Source organism: Brachyhypopomus gauderio, chromosome 12 (assembly GCF_052324685.1).
Source record: "Brachyhypopomus gauderio isolate BG-103 chromosome 12, BGAUD_0.2, whole genome shotgun sequence".
Classification (NCBI taxonomy): domain Eukaryota; kingdom Metazoa; phylum Chordata; class Actinopteri; order Gymnotiformes; family Hypopomidae; genus Brachyhypopomus; species Brachyhypopomus gauderio.
The window spans coordinates 4,297,991-4,317,661 of NC_135222.1; the positions used below are offsets into that span (position 1 = coordinate 4,297,991).

Consider the following 19,671-nt stretch of genomic DNA (forward strand, 5'->3'; position numbering starts at 1 on the left):
GATAAGTAAAAAGCAATCTCTGTGGTCTGGCGTTACGTGTGTATGCGCGTCCAGGCGCCTTCACCGTGGTTCACACCCCACCAATCCTGTGAGCCCGTCGGCCGCAGAGTCGGCAAACACTAGGACCTCTGAAGCCTCGACGGCGTGTAGGCTGCTTGGGAGGAAAAAGGAGCTGGTGGGCAAACCAAATGCTTATCGTCAGCGTTTCACAAGTGAAAAACCAATAGGACTCGAAACACTTCGATCGATATTTTTTTTTTGTTTCTATGCCGAATGGTACCTCAGAAAAGCCACAAGACAGAACCATAATCGGAGCAAAGCTGGCCGCGGTGGCGCACGACGTTAACGCTGCCTATTTCGGTGCCACACTAGCGGGCTAGCTAGCCAGCTCCATCGGCCACGGAGAGAGAGAGAGAGAGAGAGAGAGCTCGCCGCGACGAACAAAGAAGGGGGAGAAATAACCGTTCAAAAAGCCTTTTTTTTGCTTCGCGAAACGTCTACGTGGTATTTGAGGAAACGGCGCGGATAAGAAACTGTCATGATGTTTCCACAATCCAGGCACTCAGTAAGCGGTTTCCTGATTTCTTTGACGGTTTACTTAGAACTAGCAAATGACATTAGCATACGAGGCTAGTCCGTTTGAACGGTTAACCGACCGTCTCGTGCCGCTACGCTAGCTAGCTAGTTAGCCGAGGGCAGCTAGTCAGCGTAGCTAGCTTCCAGGCGAACTTATTTCACAAATGTATTTAGTTAGTTAGTAACTAGTTAGTGAGTTAGTCAGCTAGCTAACGGTCGTCTCCGTGACTCGAGCGGCTACACCGCTAGCTACGTGGCTAACCTACACCATCTTCGAAGGAGAATCGAGTCGTGTTTAAAGCTACGCTTAAAAAAATGGTTTTATTTTGAAAGCTAGGTGAAAGTATAGATGGCTGCCCGTCAACGTGTACTTTAACGCGTGCTTTAAAACAAAATGTATCGTCTGTAGCTGCCAGTGACATTTTATTTTCAAATTTAAAAAAAAGAAATCTTAGGAATGTTTACTAGATATTGTAACTAGCCTTTTGGCTAAGCAGCTAACGGCGCCCGAGGTTTGTCACCTATACTTCCCCCCGTGAAGCCGACGGGTGTCAGCTAGCTCACCCAAGTTCCTGTCTTTATATACATTGTAATATTGTTCCACTTCGTTGTTCAGATATCGCTAGAGACGAATGTGTGTCCATCAGGCGTCAACTCATATCAGATACGTTGCCTATATGTTGTGCGTTTAAAAGGCATTTGTCTTCATTTGCAGGTAGTTATTCATTTGTTCGCAACTTAACAGGGCTCATGAAACCCTGTGCCACAAATTAGCATTCTTATTTTACAGAATTGTAAATAGCATAGTCTAAATATGAAGTTATCTTTTACATACCTGTTCACTACATTGAACTGAGGAATGTGCGTTTTTGCGTAATTTTTTGCAATTAATTGTCCACAGTTAATACTTTTAGTGTATTTTCATGTATGTAGTTAAACTTTTAGCAGTGGGTTGGGTTTGATTTCTTTAGTAGGCTTTTGACAGGTAGTACACAGCAGGTGCACTGCAGAAAGGATGCAGTGTGGGTTACCTTTTTACATTATTACTAATTTGGGTAAGAGACTTTGTCATTGATAGTGTTACATAAATGACCAGTCTGGTCAGCTCAGCACTTTTAAACACACACACATGTCTATAACTAAACACATTCAACATTGCTGGATGAAGTAATGACAGAATGTGCAGGTAGGTTAGGGGTTGTTGATGCAGCCTGAAAATATCATTATTAAATTTTGCAAGGCTTTTACTGTAACAGAATTTATGCCAGTAAACATTAAACAGAAAAAAAGACTATGAGAAGTGCTTCCTAGAACACGTGAAAGATGAAAACATTTTGTAGCTGTTATATGAAACCTTGTCTCTACAAAATGGCAGCTCTTAAGTAGAGGAGGAAAAAACCTTTATGTTTGATATTTTTAGCCCAGTCATCCAAAAACAAAGATGTTTACTCTTGTTTTTTTTACCTCACGTGCCCATATACCTCATGGGAATTGAGGTTTGAGACATGGATAATGTAATCATAGATTTTATGGTCAATATTAAGCAGCAGAGGTCATTAATATACTGGATTCCCAATAACATTTTTGCAATTTCATATTGCAGCAGTTATATTGGACTACGTGGACCACACTTCCTTGTAGTCTTGCTGAATCTGCTGTGAGTGTCCACGATGATGTTTAGATTCTGCTTGCTTTGACCGTGGAGCAGATTGGAGACTTCGATTGGTTACGAGCACCACGACTACAGGAAGAAGGCAGCTTCCTGCTCACCCTTCTCTGGATTTCACCGCAGTGTGCAGGGTTTTTTCTTCTTCTTCTATTTCCATACATACTTAGCCCCCTATGTGGAAGTGCCTGTGGTTATTCAGACAGCTCTAACGCCTGCTTTTGTTTGTTTGTTTATTTGTTTTGCTATCGATCACAGGACGTACACCGATTTGCGCAATGGCGTTGCATACAGCCAACTTCTTGTGACTCATCAGAGTGTGTCGAGTGTGTTCCTCGTAACTTGAAAGTCTCACGTTCCATGCACCAAATACCTTGGATGCCAAACAGTCACTTCCCAATCGCTATCACGGCCAGATTAAAAGCAGCACACGTGTAGTCCTTGCGGGTGTAGTCACACGTGTAGTCCTTGCGGGTGTAGTCACACGTGTAGTCCTTGCGGGTGTAGTCACACGTGTAGTCCTTGCGGGTGTAGTCACACGTGTAGTCCTTGCGGGTGTAGTCACACGTGTAGTCCTTGCGGGTGTAGTCACACGTGTAGTCCTTGCGGGTGTAGTCACACGTGTGGTCTGCTCTAGTAGAGAGTGGTAGGGTCTCTCACATCACCAGCTCTGTTCCAGCCTGCCTCAGACCATTTTTTTGGGGTGGGGGGGGGGGGGGGGGGGGGGGGGGTAGGCATAGGGGTACTTTGTTGCCACGGCAGTGTGACTCCATAGCAACGACCATTCTTGACAGAGAAGGTGTTTACCGAGACTGACCTGAATGGCTTTCAGCTGCGATCACGTTGTCTCCCCCAGCACATACCCTAAGGCTCCTCCTGCCCTATTTGACACTCTTCCCCCCCTTAAGCCAACAGTGATACTGAAACCTTGTGTAAGCCCTTATCTTCTTAGCTAGTTGTGCCATGATTAGCTTTTTACCGTTTGTGTGTGCTGGTTGGTAGTAGCCTAATAAACACCCTGAGATTTGGTCAGGTGTGCAAACATTTCTCAGATTTCTATTTCAGATTGATTGACTTTTTTAAGGTGAAAAAAATAATATCCTTTTTCAATGGATGGGACCGAAATATGTTTATTTATTAATTTAACGCTGTAATGAATAATAACCATTTTTCCATGCGCTCAAAGCCATCCTACAGAATAAGGTAATCAAAAATAATTATAAACATTGGCAATAGCAAGCTAGCGATAGCAAGCTGTTGTACCTGTGAGTAAGAAAACACCCCCCCTCGTGTTCCAGTGGGCCAGCGTGGGGCTGTTAGTAGTGGAGGTCTCCTTTCCCTCCAGGCAACTGGACTTCTCTGCTCACCTATTTTGCCACGGCGTTTGTAGCTATCTTGCTACATTTTTCTACTGTTGATACCAAATTAAGATGCCCACTCTAGCTTAGACACGCCTTCCGCACCACCTGTGCCCGACCTCGTCGGCCTTGTGCACCTGACCCGAGACTCCGCCGTGCCCGCTACGATGGAGGTTCTTTATTCTACTCTCACGTGATGCTACAGCCATGTCCTGTACTGAGTAGTTCAGGAGCAGGTTCAGCTCACTGGGGTATTTGGCAGTGTAAAGATTTTGTGTCTAGCAGCTTTGGTTTTGTATTTTATGTCCGTAATGATTGTTTAGTCTAACGTGTACGTGGAATTTAGGACAGGTACATTTTGGAAGCCTGCCAATATGTCTGTAGCACCATTAGAAATTCATGTAGAAACTTGATACTAAAAACCAGGGGAAAGTCTGGAGGGTAAGCACATAAGCATTGTGTTCTACTATGTGCTTATGTTCCACTCGGCAGTGCATTAGGACACCGGTGAGATTGTTACACAATTTTCATCTGAACAATAAAGCAATGATGAATTATTAATGGAATTATTTTATGTCCTTTAGATCACACCCCAGGCAGTTTAACTGAAAACACAGGCACCAGCTAAGTTAGGGGATATCCTATTTTTGATGCGGATCCAGCAGCTAAGGGCTAATGTTGGCTAATGGGCTATCGGCTAAGGGCTGATATTGGCCTTCTGTACGCCCTGCTCCTGTGTCCTCCAGAGATGAAGGTTTCAGCTCTGCTTCATGGCTCCGTCCACCACCTGTATGGTGGTGTGCTGGAGGAGCAGCACCACCCATGAGGAGAGGTGTCCTCAGCTGTGGCGGGAAGGTTTGCCGCAGCCTCTTGGGTAAAGAGGAAGGAGCTCTGTCCTTTTTCGGAAGCCCCCAGAGTGTTAGCGTGTCCTCCGAACTCACGGCAGCACGCCCACTTCCGGTCGTCACGGGTTCACGGTTAGTCCACGGTGTGGATGGATGCTTACCTCACCGTCGACCTTTTGGAAACGCTGATTACACACCTTTCCATTTATAGCCATCTGCTTCTTCTTTTTTTTATTTTTGCTCTTTGCTCCATTGGTTTTCCTCCCTTTTTGTGTCCAGAGACACTCCCAAAAATGGTGGAGCGACTCACTCCCTCTGGGTTCCCCTTCAATCATGCTACAGTAATCAGCCATTTTTTGCACAGGGATGTGGACGCCATGGAAACACCTCAGGCTGATCAGTGCACTATATAAACACGTTCCACCGCAACCTGTCCTGCCACTTCCCACATGATGGCATCACACATGATGGCATCACACATGATGGCATCATGTCATGTACGGAACAACTGATGACAATCAGTAAGCAAAACCACTATCTAGTTTTGGCTTGGAGGTAAGGGAATTGACTTTACACAACTGTGCTGGTTTTCTTTTCTTTAATTTTCTTGGCAGCATGCATGAATCTTCCTGGCTGTACTTTTACGTCTACCAAATGTTTCCAGTTTCTACCATACGAATGAACTGAAGTGAAATTACAGCCCATGGCGATTTGGTGCTTTGAGCTACACTCATTCTCCTCCTGACCTGGTGTAATGGAACAGCAAAGGACTGCTTGGCCAATCTGTTGCTGGGTTGCCTTTAATTAATAGGCACACAGAATTAAGCCTGAAAAATTGAACACAATCATCTTCCTGCGCCACAACCTCTTTTAAGGTTAAAAAAAAACTAATATGTCTTTTTGCTTATCGTTTACATTTTGATTGTCATATGTGCCAGGAGAGTTTTTGTTATACTTTTGTTATCAGATTTCATAATAAATGTTGTTGTAATATTCACGTACATAAACCCTGTTTCTCAGTTTTGCTCTTTCGCCTGCATCTAGTCCCACAGTCCGGCATTTCTTTAGCCTGCTCATCCAGACGCACCCATTTCCCTCCTTTGGGCTGCCTTACACGTGGTGGGGGCTGCAGTACTTTTCAAGGTTGTCTGCTGTTGACGGGCCCGCTTGGCATTTCTCTCTTGCCTTCAGTGTGAAGGACACGCTGTAGTTTAATTAGGCCATGGCCACAGTGTTCCTCCACTGTCAACCTGTGCCAAAGGGTTCTGGTGTGGGCTTGTCTTAGCAACATGTGCTTTGTGCTTTCCACATATTTGTGTGTGTGTGTGTGTGTGTGTGTGTGTGTGTGTGAGAGAGAGACCGACTGCCTCTGTGATCTGGTGTTGTAGGGGTGTACAAAGTGAGGAGGCTACATCCCCAGTAAGGACAGTGCAAAAGTCCTAGCTGTGCCATTGTGTGGAGAAGCCTGTTGGGGGCGCTCTTCTGACCTGTCCCGCTGGAGCTGGCATGCTCATCCGAGGGACCTCATTCTAATTTTGGTTCATCGCTCCGGCGATCAGTTGTAGTTCTTGACTTTTTGAGTATATTTGAATTTGACATTATCATATACTATACTATGTACTCAAAAACAAGGTAGTATTGGTGAATAGCACGAAATTGGGACACACCTCACACCAGGCATGACGAATCGTCCAATCTCATCACCTCTATCACTGACTGTCTCTGACTGTGTTCTTGTCTTTCTCACAATATCATTCAATCTATCTCTTTGGCTTTCTTTTTCACTCCCCCCCCCCAGTTATCTCCACCGCAGGCGTCTGTAGCCAGCGTTGGCGGTCGTTTTTGAGGAATTTGGCTGTCCTGGCTTGGTCTTTCCCTTAGAGGGAGAGGCTGTAGGAAAGTCACTGCTAAATAGATCAGATTGGCTCAGTGTGGTGGGACACTGCCATCTCTTGCTGTGGCATGTGTGTGTCTAGGTGTGTGTCCATGTAGATTCATAGAGACGTTTAGAAGAGGAAAGTATCGTTGATGGCAGGTGAACGGCATGATCCTGCTTCCTGTGTGACGGATCACGCTGGGTGGCGCAGGAGACGTAACTGAGACCTCTGTGTAAACGCAGATTTGAGGGCCGAGGTGTCCTGCCCTGCGGGGGAGGGGTGGGAGGGAGAGGGAGAGAGTCTTTCTAAAAAATCACAGACGAATCCCCCTGATTAATACGGATGAATCTTTGTCGGTGGAGTTGCTGTGAACGGCTGTGGGTTTTGTTTGTAACCCCCTGCCCCCACCCTTTTAAATAGACATTATGGCTTAGTGGGAATTTTCTGCAATAGTTTGATTGTGTTTTTTTTTTCCTGTTAAGTGATGAGGGTTGTAGGCTGGCGGTAAATTACTGGAATTATGAATCCTATTTAGCTGTTGAAGACTCTCAATTTGCCCACCAGCACATAAAGCCTTTTAATGCTTTAATTGCATCTCAAAGGAGCAGAGCAGAATAGCAAGGATCAAATTAGGGGATTGTCCTATATTTTGGAAGTGTGCGTGCGTGTGTGTGTGAGTGTGTGTGTGTTTAAGGAAAAAGTTTAGTTGACTTTGGTGAGATCATCCATTCTGCTTCTTTGTGAAGTGAATGGGAGGTTTGAGTTCAGTTAAAGCCCGGTAGCTCAGAGATGTGGGGTTTGGCTTTTCAGCATGTATCTTTCATAGCACTCAATAACCTTTGCCCTCTTCTTTAGGCTAATGCTGTGCTTTTCCGTCGCCTGTTTTCTGGCCCTTTCCTACGGAGCAGCCGGCCTTGAACTGTGCCGCACTCCAGTTCCGGCTGCTGGCGGGCTGGCGGGCGGACCCGGTGGCCCACTGCTGCGTGGGCGTAGTGCCCTGGAGCACTCCACCACGTGCCGGGCCCCAGGTGGGGCCTGCCGACGCCAGGGCACCGGGGTCGCCCGCGCTCCAGCGCCCGCCCCGTCCGTCAGAGACGCTCCGAGCGAACGGCGGAGACTCGGCCGTCCTCCAGCTGGACTCTCGTCTCTTCCGTGTCCAGGGGGTTCTGGAGTGGCGGGACGAGTCCGGGCGGCGGAGGGATGTGGCGATGAGGCGTTTCACGCTTCACTGTCGGAGCAGGTAGCGACCCTGCCAAGCCGCCGGGCTGCTAATGAGAGTAACGACAGCTGGCCTAGTCTCGCCTGCGTGCTCGAGACGCTGCTCTGTAGCTGATGGGGCTCGATACTTTCTCGTGAGTGATGCTGGAGTGCTCAACTTCTAGGGACGAGGAAGACCTCGAGTTCTCCCAAGCTCATCTACTCTTGAATATCACGGCAATCTGTGCTAATAAAGAAGCCAGTTAGAATTACGTGTTCTTTTGGCCTCATCGTAATGTCGGCGGTGTGGCGCCCCGTCTACTGGGCGTGCGCTCCGATAGGATGCGGAACTTCCATGGTAATATTCTCTCTGCTTTTTCCTGTAGCACACAGACATGGGAAATCATACCGGCGGCAAAGGCCTCCAGTGTAATACAACTGGAATTTGGTAACCAGCCGTTCTGACTGACGAACAACTCGCAGGGAATTTTCCAAAAATTGTCTCATATCTTGAATAAGGTCTTCCCAGATTCACGGACTTAGTTTTGAGCCGGCGACAGTAAAACCTCCCTGGAGAGGATCCCTGTATCGCTCCGCTTCTGGGATGTAATCATTTCCACAAGGCTCCCTGAACACGCCTGTCGTTGCCCCTTTAAGAAGCGCAGCGCTAACCGTGCTAATCTCCGGCAGGAAGGCGGGCGTGGCCGGGCAAGCCTGTGTCTGGGGTGGAGGTGTCCGACCGGCTCACTGTTAATGCTTTAATTACAGGCTTCATCGCAGCAGCTGAAGTTCACGACATCGGACTCCTGCGACCGCATTAAGGACGAGTTTCAGTTCCTCCAAGCACAATATCACAGGTGTGTATCGCACTCCTCCCCCTTTCCCTCTCCCTCTCTCTCTCCCTCCCTCTCTCCCTCCCTCTCTCTCCCTATTTTTTTATTTCACTTTTTCCCCCACTCCCCCTCCCCATGCAGTTTCCCACCCCAAACAATATTACACTGATATTTCATTTCTATTACATTACCTGCTACAATGCATGCTTACATGATTGAAAAATTGTTGCGTTTTTCCCGTGCATTGAAATAAGTCTAAGGTTGTGATGTATTGTCTAGTGTAATGCAACACTGTGATTGACAGCCCCCCCCCCCCCCCCCCCCCTTTCCCATCACAGAGGACGCCTGCCTGACTGTCTCATATTTTAAGGCAGCCTGTCTTTCCCCAGCCTCCCACCTCTTATTCCCATGACAACGCCAGTGCAGGCGTTCAGTCCCTGTCTACACGTGTGCCGCTTAGAAGAACAGGGCCCCCCATTTCCTGTGTCTATTCAGACCCTCAATCTACCGCCATCAACTTCAACCGAGATTCGAGGCGTTTCTCTTCTTTAGGCCCCCTCCCCCACCCCCTTTTGTTGTTATGTGTTCTGCCTTTTAAAGGGAAGGTGCAGCGGGTGGTCTCCAGATCCCCGGTGAGCTGTTGTTGCCCCCCCCCCCACCAGTGCATAAACAGATCAGGGAATACATAAATCAAAATAAAGCTGACAGTAGGAACGATTTGGATGTGGAAAGGCATGGCAATAAAACTACATCAGTGTTCCTTGTATATTTTTTTTGTTTGTTTGTTTTTTTTTTCCCTCCCCCCACCGACAGCATCCTAGGAAGCTTTGGGCAACCTCGGCCAATCAGGGGCTGGCATGGCCAATCACAGGTAGCCTGGCAGCAGGGAGGATGGTCGCTATGACAACCCTGAATGTATGTTAGGGCTGGTTTTTTTTTTTTTTTTTTTTTTTTGATTTTTTGGGGGGGGAGAGGATGATTTTTTTTTTTTAATAAGAGGAAGCTCCATGCAGTGAGGAAGTGTGTGAGCATGATCCTGCCCGTCAGTCATGGCTGACAGGGGACGGGCTAAAATCTCCATTGCCAGCTTGCCCCTGATTCTCTTTGCGGTCGGCCCGACAGCGTTTCTTCAGCTTAAGGGCTTTGACTGGGCCCTTGCTCATTGTGCATATACGGTGTACGTGTGCTCGCCCTCACAAGGCCAGTGTTTTCCTGTAGAGCCACTACTAACACTCACAGACTTCATATAAGACATATATTCATATCGTCGGTTATTAATGTGATTCTACTGAAAGTAGAACACTCTCTGCCTTTCCCAGATTCCAGCGCTTTGTTGATCACGTTGGCGTCACGTTGGCGTCACGTTGGCGTCACGTAGGCGTCACGTTGGCGTCACGTAGGCGTCACGTAGGCGTCACGTAGGCGTCACGTTGGCGTCACGTAGGCGTCACGTAGGCGTCACGTTGGCGTCACGTTGGCGTCACGTAGGCGTCACGTTGGCGTCACGTAGGCGACACGTAGGCGTCACGTAGGCGTCACGTTGGCGTCACGTAGGCGACGTAGCGTATCCATCTGGAATCCTAGGCTAGGCCCATGACTGCTGCACGTTTTTGTTCTATTTATATTCTTCATGCTATTTCTGGGCTTTGCGCTCCGTACCTGGCCACGGTTCTCCGTGCGGCCCGGTCGGGGCGGTGAGTTCCCTCTGTGCCTCTGGATGTTAACCAGTCTCCTCTTCTCCCTCCAGTCTGAAGCTAGAATGCGACAAGCTGGCCAGTGAGAAGTCAGAGATGCAGCGTCATTATATCATGGTGAGTGGCGCGCCTGTAACCTTTGGGTGGGCGGGGCCAAGGGGCGGGGCCAAGGGAGAAGTTGTGTCCCAGCTACATGCCTCTCCGGATGCCTGTCACCACCTTAACCCCCCCCCTCCTACACAGTGACCTGTTCCCTAGCTACTACATATGTCCTACTCTGCTGACCCTCCAATCACTTTTATCTGTGCTCTCTCTCTTTCTTTCTCTCTCTCTCACCCCCCCCTTGCACCACTCACTCTGCACTCTCCCACCTCTCCTCTAATCTCATTGTAGCTGGCCCAGGCTCTGTGTAGCTCTCTGATATCCCGCCTCTAATTGATCCGCCTGGTGGCTTAATCTGATCTAATCTGTGCAGCATTGCTCTCACGCCATCATCCAGGCCCCCCTCCTCTCTATCTAATAGCCTATCAGGTTCCTGCTCTGTTTCCAGGCCAACCTGAGGGGTGTGTGTGTGTGTTCGTTTTTGTGTTTGGCAGGGGGCAGGAGGGTTTAGATGAGTGGACACAAATTGCTTTAGGGAGCGGTGGTGTAAGGCTACCAATTCAGACTGTAGTATAAGCAGTGGTTGGTATGTGTGTGTGTGTGTGTGTGTGTGTGTGTGTGTGTGTGCGCGCGCGCGCTGCCTGAGGTGCCAGCGTTGTTGCTTTTGTTAGGATGCATGTGGGTGTGTGTACGTGTCTGTGTATGTTGGCCTACATGTGTATGTAGTACCTAGTGTTGATAACTCAAGAATTGTTCATGCACATGCTCGCAAACAAACACACATACATATACAAAAGCCTGTCAGAGACAACAGTGTGTCTCCCAACAACCACTTTTCTAACTTTGTGTGACTCTGTGGGATATTGTTGTGTATTTTCCTCTAATATCACTGTTCTCTCCACAGTACTATGAGATGTCCTATGGACTGAACATTGAAATGCACAAGCAGGTATGTACTCTCTCTCATCACAAAAAAACAAAAGTCTTGTGGTTTAAACTTAAAATTGCATTAATGAGACCAAATGTTTAAAGGTTAAAGGTGCTGTTGTTTAAAGGTGATATCTGGTCTTTTCTCTAAGCCTAAAATATGTTCAGTCTGAGCGGTACAAAGAAAAGAATCTCTGCAAAGACCATAAGGTGTAGGTTTCAGTCTGTTTGTTACATACTGTGCGTTAGAGCTGGGCGATTAGTTGATATTATCTATTAATTCGAATTTACAGTTAAAAACACGATGTGTTTTTATGAAAATCTATTTTCTGAGTTTTAATTTTCACCACCGATGCTGCACTGTGGGCTCCCGTAGTTCAGAATGAGTTTAGCACCTCCCACCCACCCACCCTCAACACACACACACACACACACACACACACACACACACACACACACACACACACACACACACACACACACACACACAAACGTGACGGCGGAGCTTGTGCCCAAGAAAAGAGCAACTAGCTCCGTGATCTGGAGTTGGTTCATTTTTGCGGCGTCAGACGTAGACCAAACAAGTCCTCGCTGTAAGGTGTGTTTGAAAACGATAGAGGGAGAGAGCGAAGAGTACTATTGTTCAGTTGCGTTGTGAATAAAGTTTCCCTCCACGGGATATTTTGGATTAAGCAGTTTCTGCCTCGGTTACCGAACCCGCTTTAATGGTTTATACTTTCGCGAGTGACCATAGCGCGCGGCTCCACACGGCGGTGGCGTCCGAAACGATATGTGGTAGTATAAAGAAACACCCCTCAAAAACAGGAGAAGGAACATTTACCTGACGAAAATTAATGTTGCATTGTGTTCCAGGTTTGAAAAGTGCTGGAATTTAGGCTAAAGTGAGGGCAGCCCTGTTCTTAATCAGAATGTAGACAGCGTGACTGTCAGTACACAACATGCAACAATTGTTAAATTGTATTTGTTTTCCATTTTATTAAAAAGGGCACCAAATTATTTATATCTATTTATTTTTTGAGGGTGTGTTTATTTATTTATTTTAAGTTTGAGGGTGCATTGTGTCCGTGCTTAAACTATGTTGGAGAAAGCCTTCTAAAAGTTACTGGATGTTCTCACTTGTTTACAATTTTTTTTTGCTTGTTTCTGGTTGCACTTTAACCCCAAAGGGGAAAATGAAGTGAAAAATAAATTAAAACTTTTTTTAATCATTCCTTTATCATCTGTAGTTTTTTAGTAGAGGAAAATAAATCTATTAAAATCGAAAATCGGATTTAATCAATCAAAGAATTTTTTGGGGGGCCATATCGCCCAGCTCTACTGTGCGTAATCAAACTTGTGGTCTGTGCAAATCCTAAACATGACAGTTGTATTTAAGTCTATGTTGGTGTTTTGACCTACTTATTTACTGACTTAAATTCCTGAAGAGTAAAGCCCTTCCCTCATGTTTTCATGAGCACAGAATAGGCTTGTCCCGCTCTGATATTTGCAAAAAATGCGCATCCGTATCGGATCGGCAGGCCAGACTCCTGATCCAGTTTTTTAATTGTCCGATCCGGTTTTTCAGCTCACCCATTTAGATAATCCATTCCAGTTTTTGCTGTGTTTTCACCAGTAAGAGTAAAATCCGGTCCGCATTTTCCAGCACACCTTCAGCACACGAGCATAGCATCTCCTCAATTTAGCTCGTGGCATTAAGCTCCTAACCATTAAGATGGCCATGTAAATTTGAAGTTATCTGTAAAAATGTCAGTTGTGTGGGATTATTTTACCTTAAAAGAAGACAAAGACGAAGAGGTAGAGTGCAACATACGCCACAGTAAAGTCAAGCGTGGTGGTAAAGCTGTAAGAACTTTTAATACAACCATTCTAATCAAGCATTTAGCGAAATACCACCACAAACAACATGAGTTTCTAAAGAAAACAGAAGACAAAAAGAAAGGTTCTAACACTGGCAGAAACGTTTGCGAAGTGTGACAAATTGCCACTTTTAAAAATACAATTTACAATATTATTTGCACATATGGCTTTTTAAGCATTGGTTTACTGATGCCATTTCTGTTATTTATTATTTTGTCTATTTTGAGTTTATTAATTGCTAAATAAACAGGTCAGTTTCTCCTTACCAACCATTGTGTATTATTCAAAAACACCTAATTCAGCTGGCTACTTATCAAAAGTAAAACGCTTTTCAACATGAGTTTGACAACAAAGTAAGTTGGCTAAATAACTTGAAACTTTTAATACATGCTCGGATAGATCGGTATCGGCCAATATCGGTATCGGATCAGAAGTGCAAATAAATATCGGTATTGGATCGGAAGTTCAAAAAGCTGGATCGGGACATCCCTAGCACAGACCTATGGAGTAATGGAGTAAATCTATGCAGTGTGTCTAATCACTTGTGGGCCACAGTGCAGACCCACTGACACAGCCATCCATTCTTTACCTATTTATTTTTTGGACAGTGCACATTAGAAATGGCAGGTGGGCGGTGTCCTTGGGACTAGGGCGGTGCTAAATGAGGGGCTAGACATCACATTGGTGAAAGAGTGCATGAATATTTATGTATGCACACGCGTGTGTTTGTGAGTGTGTGTGTGTGTGTGTGTGTGTGTGTGTGTGTGTGTGTGTGTGTGTGTGTGTGCTGCAGTGGAGGGTGAGAGAGGTGCAGGAAAGGAGTGCAGAAAAGAATGCAAAGAAGAAGCTGGTGTTTTGTATTCAGTCCTTTCTCTTTTCCTCAGCCCCCCACACACTCTCTGTTTCTCTCTCTCTCTGTCTCTGTCTCTCTCTCTATCTGTGTTTCTCTCTCTCTCTTTGTGTCTCTGTCCCTGTTTCCCCCCTTTCTCTCTCTCTCTCTCTCTCTCTCTCTCTGTCTCTCTCTCTATCTGTGTTTCTCTCTCTCTCTTTGTGTCTCTGTCCCTGTGTTTCCCCCCTTTCTCTCTCTCTCTCTCTCTCTCTCTCTCTCTCTCTCTCTCTCTCTCATGCAGTGTAGTGTGTCTGTGTGCCAGGGCATTGTGCCAGGGCTGTACTGAAACAGGCCTATTGGTGCTTCACCCTCTGTCTCTCTGCATGTTGGTCCCCCACCCCCATATCTCCCATCTCTTTCAGCAATTACACAGGTCACACTCCTGTGCCTGCCTCCCCACCATTCTTTTGTCCAGTTGTGTGTGTGTGTGTGTGTGTGTGTGAGAGCATTACCATACCTGTGTGTGTTCTGTTTTCCGGTCTGATTCTGGGTGCTCCTTCATCAAGTGTAATATATGAGGATGGGCGTGAATCAGTGTTTCACCAGTTGGAGCACTCTGAGAACATGGGCCGTGTTTTAATATTATAACCTTGTCGCTTCTGTTAAGTAAATCAAAACAAAATAAAAACGGCCCCTGTATGCCATTTAATACATGCGTGTGTGTTTTCTACCTGCAGGCAGAGATTGTGAAGAGGCTAAATGCGATCTGTGCTCAAGTCCTGCCATACCTGTCTCAAGAGGTACAGATCAGTGTCGTGGCACTTACCACGGCTCCTCGTTAGCCCGTAGCCTTCCCCACACTTCACCCTGTCTGGTTCACCTGCTGGCCTCAGGTCACGCCTGGCCAGTCCAATCCCACTGATAGACCTTAAGACGGTCGATGCATTGACTTTTCTTTGCCTCGTGTAAATATTGGCCTGTTGATTTGAACTCAGATGGATGTAGATGGATGGATGTACAGATGGATAGATAGATGTGGAGTATAAACCCCCTGAAATGGAAGGCACTGTGTCCCTGGGTTTCTAATGAGGGTGTTGGTAATGTGTCCCTGGGTTTCTAATGAGCGTTTTGCTAATGTGTTCCTGCCTGTGCTAGCATCAGCAACAGGTCCTGGGGGCCATCGAGAGAGCCAAGCAGGTCACCCCACCAGAGATGAATTCCATTATCCGGGTAGGCTGCCCTCTATGATGAAGGTTGTGTGTGTGTGTGTGTGTTTGTGTTTGTGTGTGTGTGTGTGTGTTTGTGTGTGTGTGTGTGTGTTTGTGTGTGTGTGTGTGTGTTGTGTGTGTGTGTGTGTGTGTGTGTGTGTGTGTGTGTGTGTGTGTGTGTGTGTGTGTGTGTGTGTGTGTGTGTGTGTGTGTGTTGTTACATTTCCACTGGGTATGTGTACTTATCTCAGTGGCATTGTTTGTGGTTTCCGTTTCGTCTCTGTGTAAGGGTGCAGTGCGTGTGTGTGTGTGTGAAGGTGTGGTAAAAGGTGCCTTTGTTATTCGCTTCTACTTAGTGACTAAACCATGCAGGTGTTGTAAATGCTTTTGTTTGCTGATCTGTGTGATCTTCTTTGCACATGCCCTTTCTGTAATTGGAGAGAAACCAAGATCACACTCCTGCTTTACGCAGGCACTCGTATCATGTGTTTTGGGCTTCAGCAGGATAGTCTTACTCCACTGGCTCTTCTGTTTGTTACAGAGGTGATCCGAGTAAACTCTGGTTAATGAGTTTTTTTCTGGGGAGGAGGAGATGGGGACATGAGCCAAGACCTGGATTTAGGGGCGGGTCTAGATGCTGGGTTAGGGGCGGGTCTACATGCTGGGTTGGGGCGGGTCTAGATGCTGGGTTAGGGGCGGGTCTGCATGCTGAGTTGGGGTGGGTCTAGAAGCTGGGTCAGGCCAGGTTCAGGGGCGGGTCAGAGCTGCACCACAAGTATCTTGACGAGTATCTAAAGTTTTGGCAGAGCTATAAATAAACGAATAGGGGAAGATGTTTGAATAGGTGAAGAATATGAGGGCCCAGTCGCCTGTCTGTGTGCGCGCGCGCCGGCCTGGTGGACGAGAAGCAGACTAATCCTACGCCTCTGGCCCACAGCAGCAGCTCCAGGCCCACCAGCTCTCCCAGCTGCAGGGTCTGGCCCTGCCCATGACCCCCCTCCCCCTGGGGCTGGGCCAGCCAGCCGGCCTGCCCGCCGTCACCTCCAGCTCGGGCCTCTTCTCCCTCTCCAGCATCCTGGCCTCGCAGGCGCAGCTGGCCAAGGAGGACAAGAACACGCGGGACGCCTCGGACAGCCACCGCGATGAGGACGGGGACAAGTCCGACTAGCCCGCGCCCCGGCCCCAGCGCTCGCTGGACACTTGTCTTTTCTTTTCTTTTCTTTTTTTTTCTTGCCTCCTCTCCTCCTTTCTTTGTCCCTCTGTCTTGGTCCTCTTTGCTGTTGTGTTCCTGTTCCAGTATCGTTCGTTTCAGATCATTCCGCTAGCTTCATACTCACCACTCCACCTTTACGATGTACGCGAGAGTTCAGTTTTGTTTTGTTTTAGTTTGTTTGTTTTTTACTTTTTGTTTTTGTTTTATATATTCGGCTATTTTATGGTAATTTCTGAGTGCGCGCCTCATATATATGTAAACACACACACACGCATCCATCCATCCACGTTTTTTGCCTCGTCTCAGCACGTGTCGCTCCACTGAGGCACCACCAGTGTTCCTTTGAGCTCCGTTTAATTTCGCCTCCTTCTCCTCCCACTAAAGCATCTCCCCTCTCCTCCACACGCCCCCCCTCCTCGCCGCCATCAGAGCCGTGTCTGACGGGTCTGCGGTCCGGCCACGCCGCCGAGCCGGGCCGCAGCTCCGGGCCTGGTCCCGGGTAGCACCGCGTCCGCTAGACGGATGGGCCGGGCGCAGACGCAAGCGGCTGGCTGCTCTTCCGGGCCGACGGTGCTCCTGCTTCCAGAGGGGAGGGAGTGTAGACTCCAGGTGTGATTGTTGCAGGCCCAGATCTTGTGGCCGTCTGTGCCAGGGGAATAGAACTGGGCTACAACAGCAGAATTGCCCCTTCCCTGTTTCCTGTTCATACATCTGAAATCGTTTTTTAGTATGTCCGTGGATTATGGTAAAGTGTAGGTCGCTGTCGTAGACGGGGGGGTGGGGGGGGTGCTCACGGCACCGCTGAGATGCTAGCCAAGCACTTCAGCCACTCACCAAGTGAGGGCAAACACTGCTTGTAAGTGCAAACCTTTGGTTTGTTTCATTGGTATTATTACTGTCCGCTCAGTTACAAACGTGTTTGTTGTTTTCATTAGTCACGCGCCCTAAGAGAAACGCATGGTGACAAAAACAATTGTAATAAATTATTTGAGAAAGCAGAAGCACCTTGTGTAAGTAGCTCTCCCCTCTCAGATGTGTGTAAGTGGTCCGAAAGGCCCGAAAAAGCACATGGTGGAGGCACCGAGTGTGTGTTCAGAGACTGGAGCAGAGAGCGCACCGTGTTGTCTTTACGTCAACAGGAATCCCTTCACAACGAGGTCTGTCTCACGGCCGTTAGTAAATCATTACAGCACGTTTGTGCCAGTCCATGATGCTCCCTCTCCTCATTTTCTGTTGCGCCATTTGTCCACATCGAAATTCTTCCTTTTGACCAACAGGGGGCAGCAGCCGTGCAGCGAGCTCGCTCTGCCGCAGCCATGATCGGCTCTGATTTGGAATCCCTCCCTCTTTCTATTTTAGGCAGCCTATGATGGTCATTACACAAGCCTTTACACAAAATGTCCCCCTCTTCTCCGGAATGAGAAGATAAACGATGCATCTGAACGAAATGCACCTTTACCCAGTCAGCTCTGCGCGAGCTGCTACTGTAACGGCAGAAAAGCCCAAACGATTGGTGAATTAATCCAATTTATTTGATGGATTACCTGCAGTCAAATTTTTTTTTTGCCAGTAGATTGTGTTGCACAACCAACTTGAAGTACAGACCACTCTTCTTAAATGGTTTGAAGACCTCACTGCAAGAACAGCTGCACTCGCCTGCAGCTCCGATCCAGGACATCACTGTGAGTTTGCGTTCCTGTTCAGTGCATCCTGTCTTTATTAAGAGAAACTGATTTATCGTGTTCCTGAAGTACTGAAAACGAATGCTATATTTTAAATATTGGAACGGAATCTAAATTTAGTGTGTATGGGACTTCAAATGTAATACTTAGACAGATGGCAGACACATATTCATATAATGTTTGTATATGGAAACTCATATCTTACTTTGTTGTGACAGTATACCAATGGCAGTACCAATGTACAGGTGGTTTTTTGTGTTTGTTTTTTAAAGATGCTGACTATTTTCAGGTACATCTTGTGCCCGTTTGCTTGTGACATTTATTGTATCAATGAATTATATATAAAAAATTTTTTAGTTGGTTTGGTGGTAATAATGTATGTGCTTTAGGTCTTTAGGTCTGTTGCTTTAAATGTCTGTATGAATTTAATCTACCGCCATGAACATGCAGAAATTGTATACCATTCTCAAACTCAAACTGTGTGGAGTTTTGAACATTGTCTGTTACTTTGCACACTACACGTTTGACTGTTTCGTAGTCAGATTGTTTCTTAAAGGGACCCTGCACGATTTTTCAACATTCAGTTCATCTCAGCAGGCATGAAATTATTAGACATTTATGGTTATTCTTTACTTCCACTCCTCAAATCTTAACCCATCAGTGCAGTGTGATGGGGAGTTGGCAGGTGGGAATTGACAATGACTAGCATTACACAGATAATTGGGGGGGTGTAATGTCATGACAACACTAAAACAAGCCCTGTTTCCTACTTTCCGGGCTTCATCACGGAGGGACCTTGGCTTTAGGACAGGTGATTTTATCAGAAAAGATGTGAAGAATGTTTCGAGAGATGGATCTGATATTAAAAAATGGATGAAGTGTCTGTTTAGAATCTGGTTGTGCTACTGTAATAAAGAGACCAACAGAAGCATACACTGCATATCCACCACCATGCATATGTGTGACTTGCTTTGAAGACTAGAGGGTTTTTTTTTTTTGCTGTGTTTTTGGTTTTCTATTATTTTTGTTTGTTTGTTTTCTTTTTGAAGTTCTTGCTACTATTGTGTTTGTATAAGTAGTTGAGATTCATATTCAGATTAAATGTGTTTGTCCCATGGAGACAGTAAGATACAGTAAATGTATACTGCTCTACATGGAACTAAATCTCTGTGTCAGTGGATCCATGTTTCAAGTATTGAGAGGTTTTGTTTTAGAGGACTCTACAGTTGGAGGCATTTGTGAAAAAGGTGAGATGCCCTAACCCCCACTCCCACCCCTGCCCCTTATCCAATCATCGCTTGCCCTTTGCTTCGTCATTTGCATTTATTTGCATAAAGCATCGTAAGCATTTTGAGCTTTGTAAAGGTCATTTTTAAACTCCTTTATTTTCTGAGTATTGTATAACCTAAAGTGCAAAAATAACTGTGTAATACAATAGCTTAAGGATGAAATATTAACACATAAAAATAACCTTTTACTCCAGATAAATGGATATTTCTGCAGTAAGGAAATGCTGCTGGTGCCTTACAAATAAAATCAATCAGATCAGTGGAGAAAATGAGAAATGCTGATGTTTCTGTGTTGTCTGATTGATTGATTGACTGTGTGTGTGTGTGTGTGTGTGTGTGTGTGTGTGTGTGTGAGAGAGAGGCTAAGTGATTTCTCTCGAGTTCATACCTGAGCTAAGTCTTCCCACTGTCCTGAATTCTGTTTTAAATGTAAGTAGAGACAAATGTTTTCCAGTTTAGTTACAGTTGCATATAGTATCAGACAAATAAAGATTTTG

The 19,671-nt window shown here is 46.3% G+C and overlaps 1 protein-coding gene across 2 annotated transcripts; it reads left to right on the forward strand.

The window, feature by feature from the left end:
• Nucleotides 1-50: 50 nt before the first annotated feature.
• On the forward strand, nt 51-18,818 carry tle5 (TLE family member 5, transcriptional modulator). Of its 2 annotated transcripts, none has more exons than XM_077024508.1 (7): nt 51-565; nt 8,288-8,376; nt 10,100-10,163; nt 11,053-11,097; nt 14,520-14,582; nt 14,938-15,012; nt 15,931-18,818. In XM_077024508.1, the coding sequence occupies exons 1-7, from the start codon at nt 539-541 to the stop codon at nt 16,156-16,158; spliced, it is 591 nt and encodes a 196-aa protein (XP_076880623.1). In that variant the 5' UTR covers nt 51-538; the 3' UTR covers nt 16,159-18,818. The 2 variants fall into 2 exon arrangements, with proteins under 2 accessions (XP_076880623.1, XP_076880622.1); XM_077024507.1 differs by having other exon boundaries at nt 74-565; nt 15,928-18,818.
• The last annotated feature ends 853 nt before the right edge of the window (nt 18,819-19,671 follow it).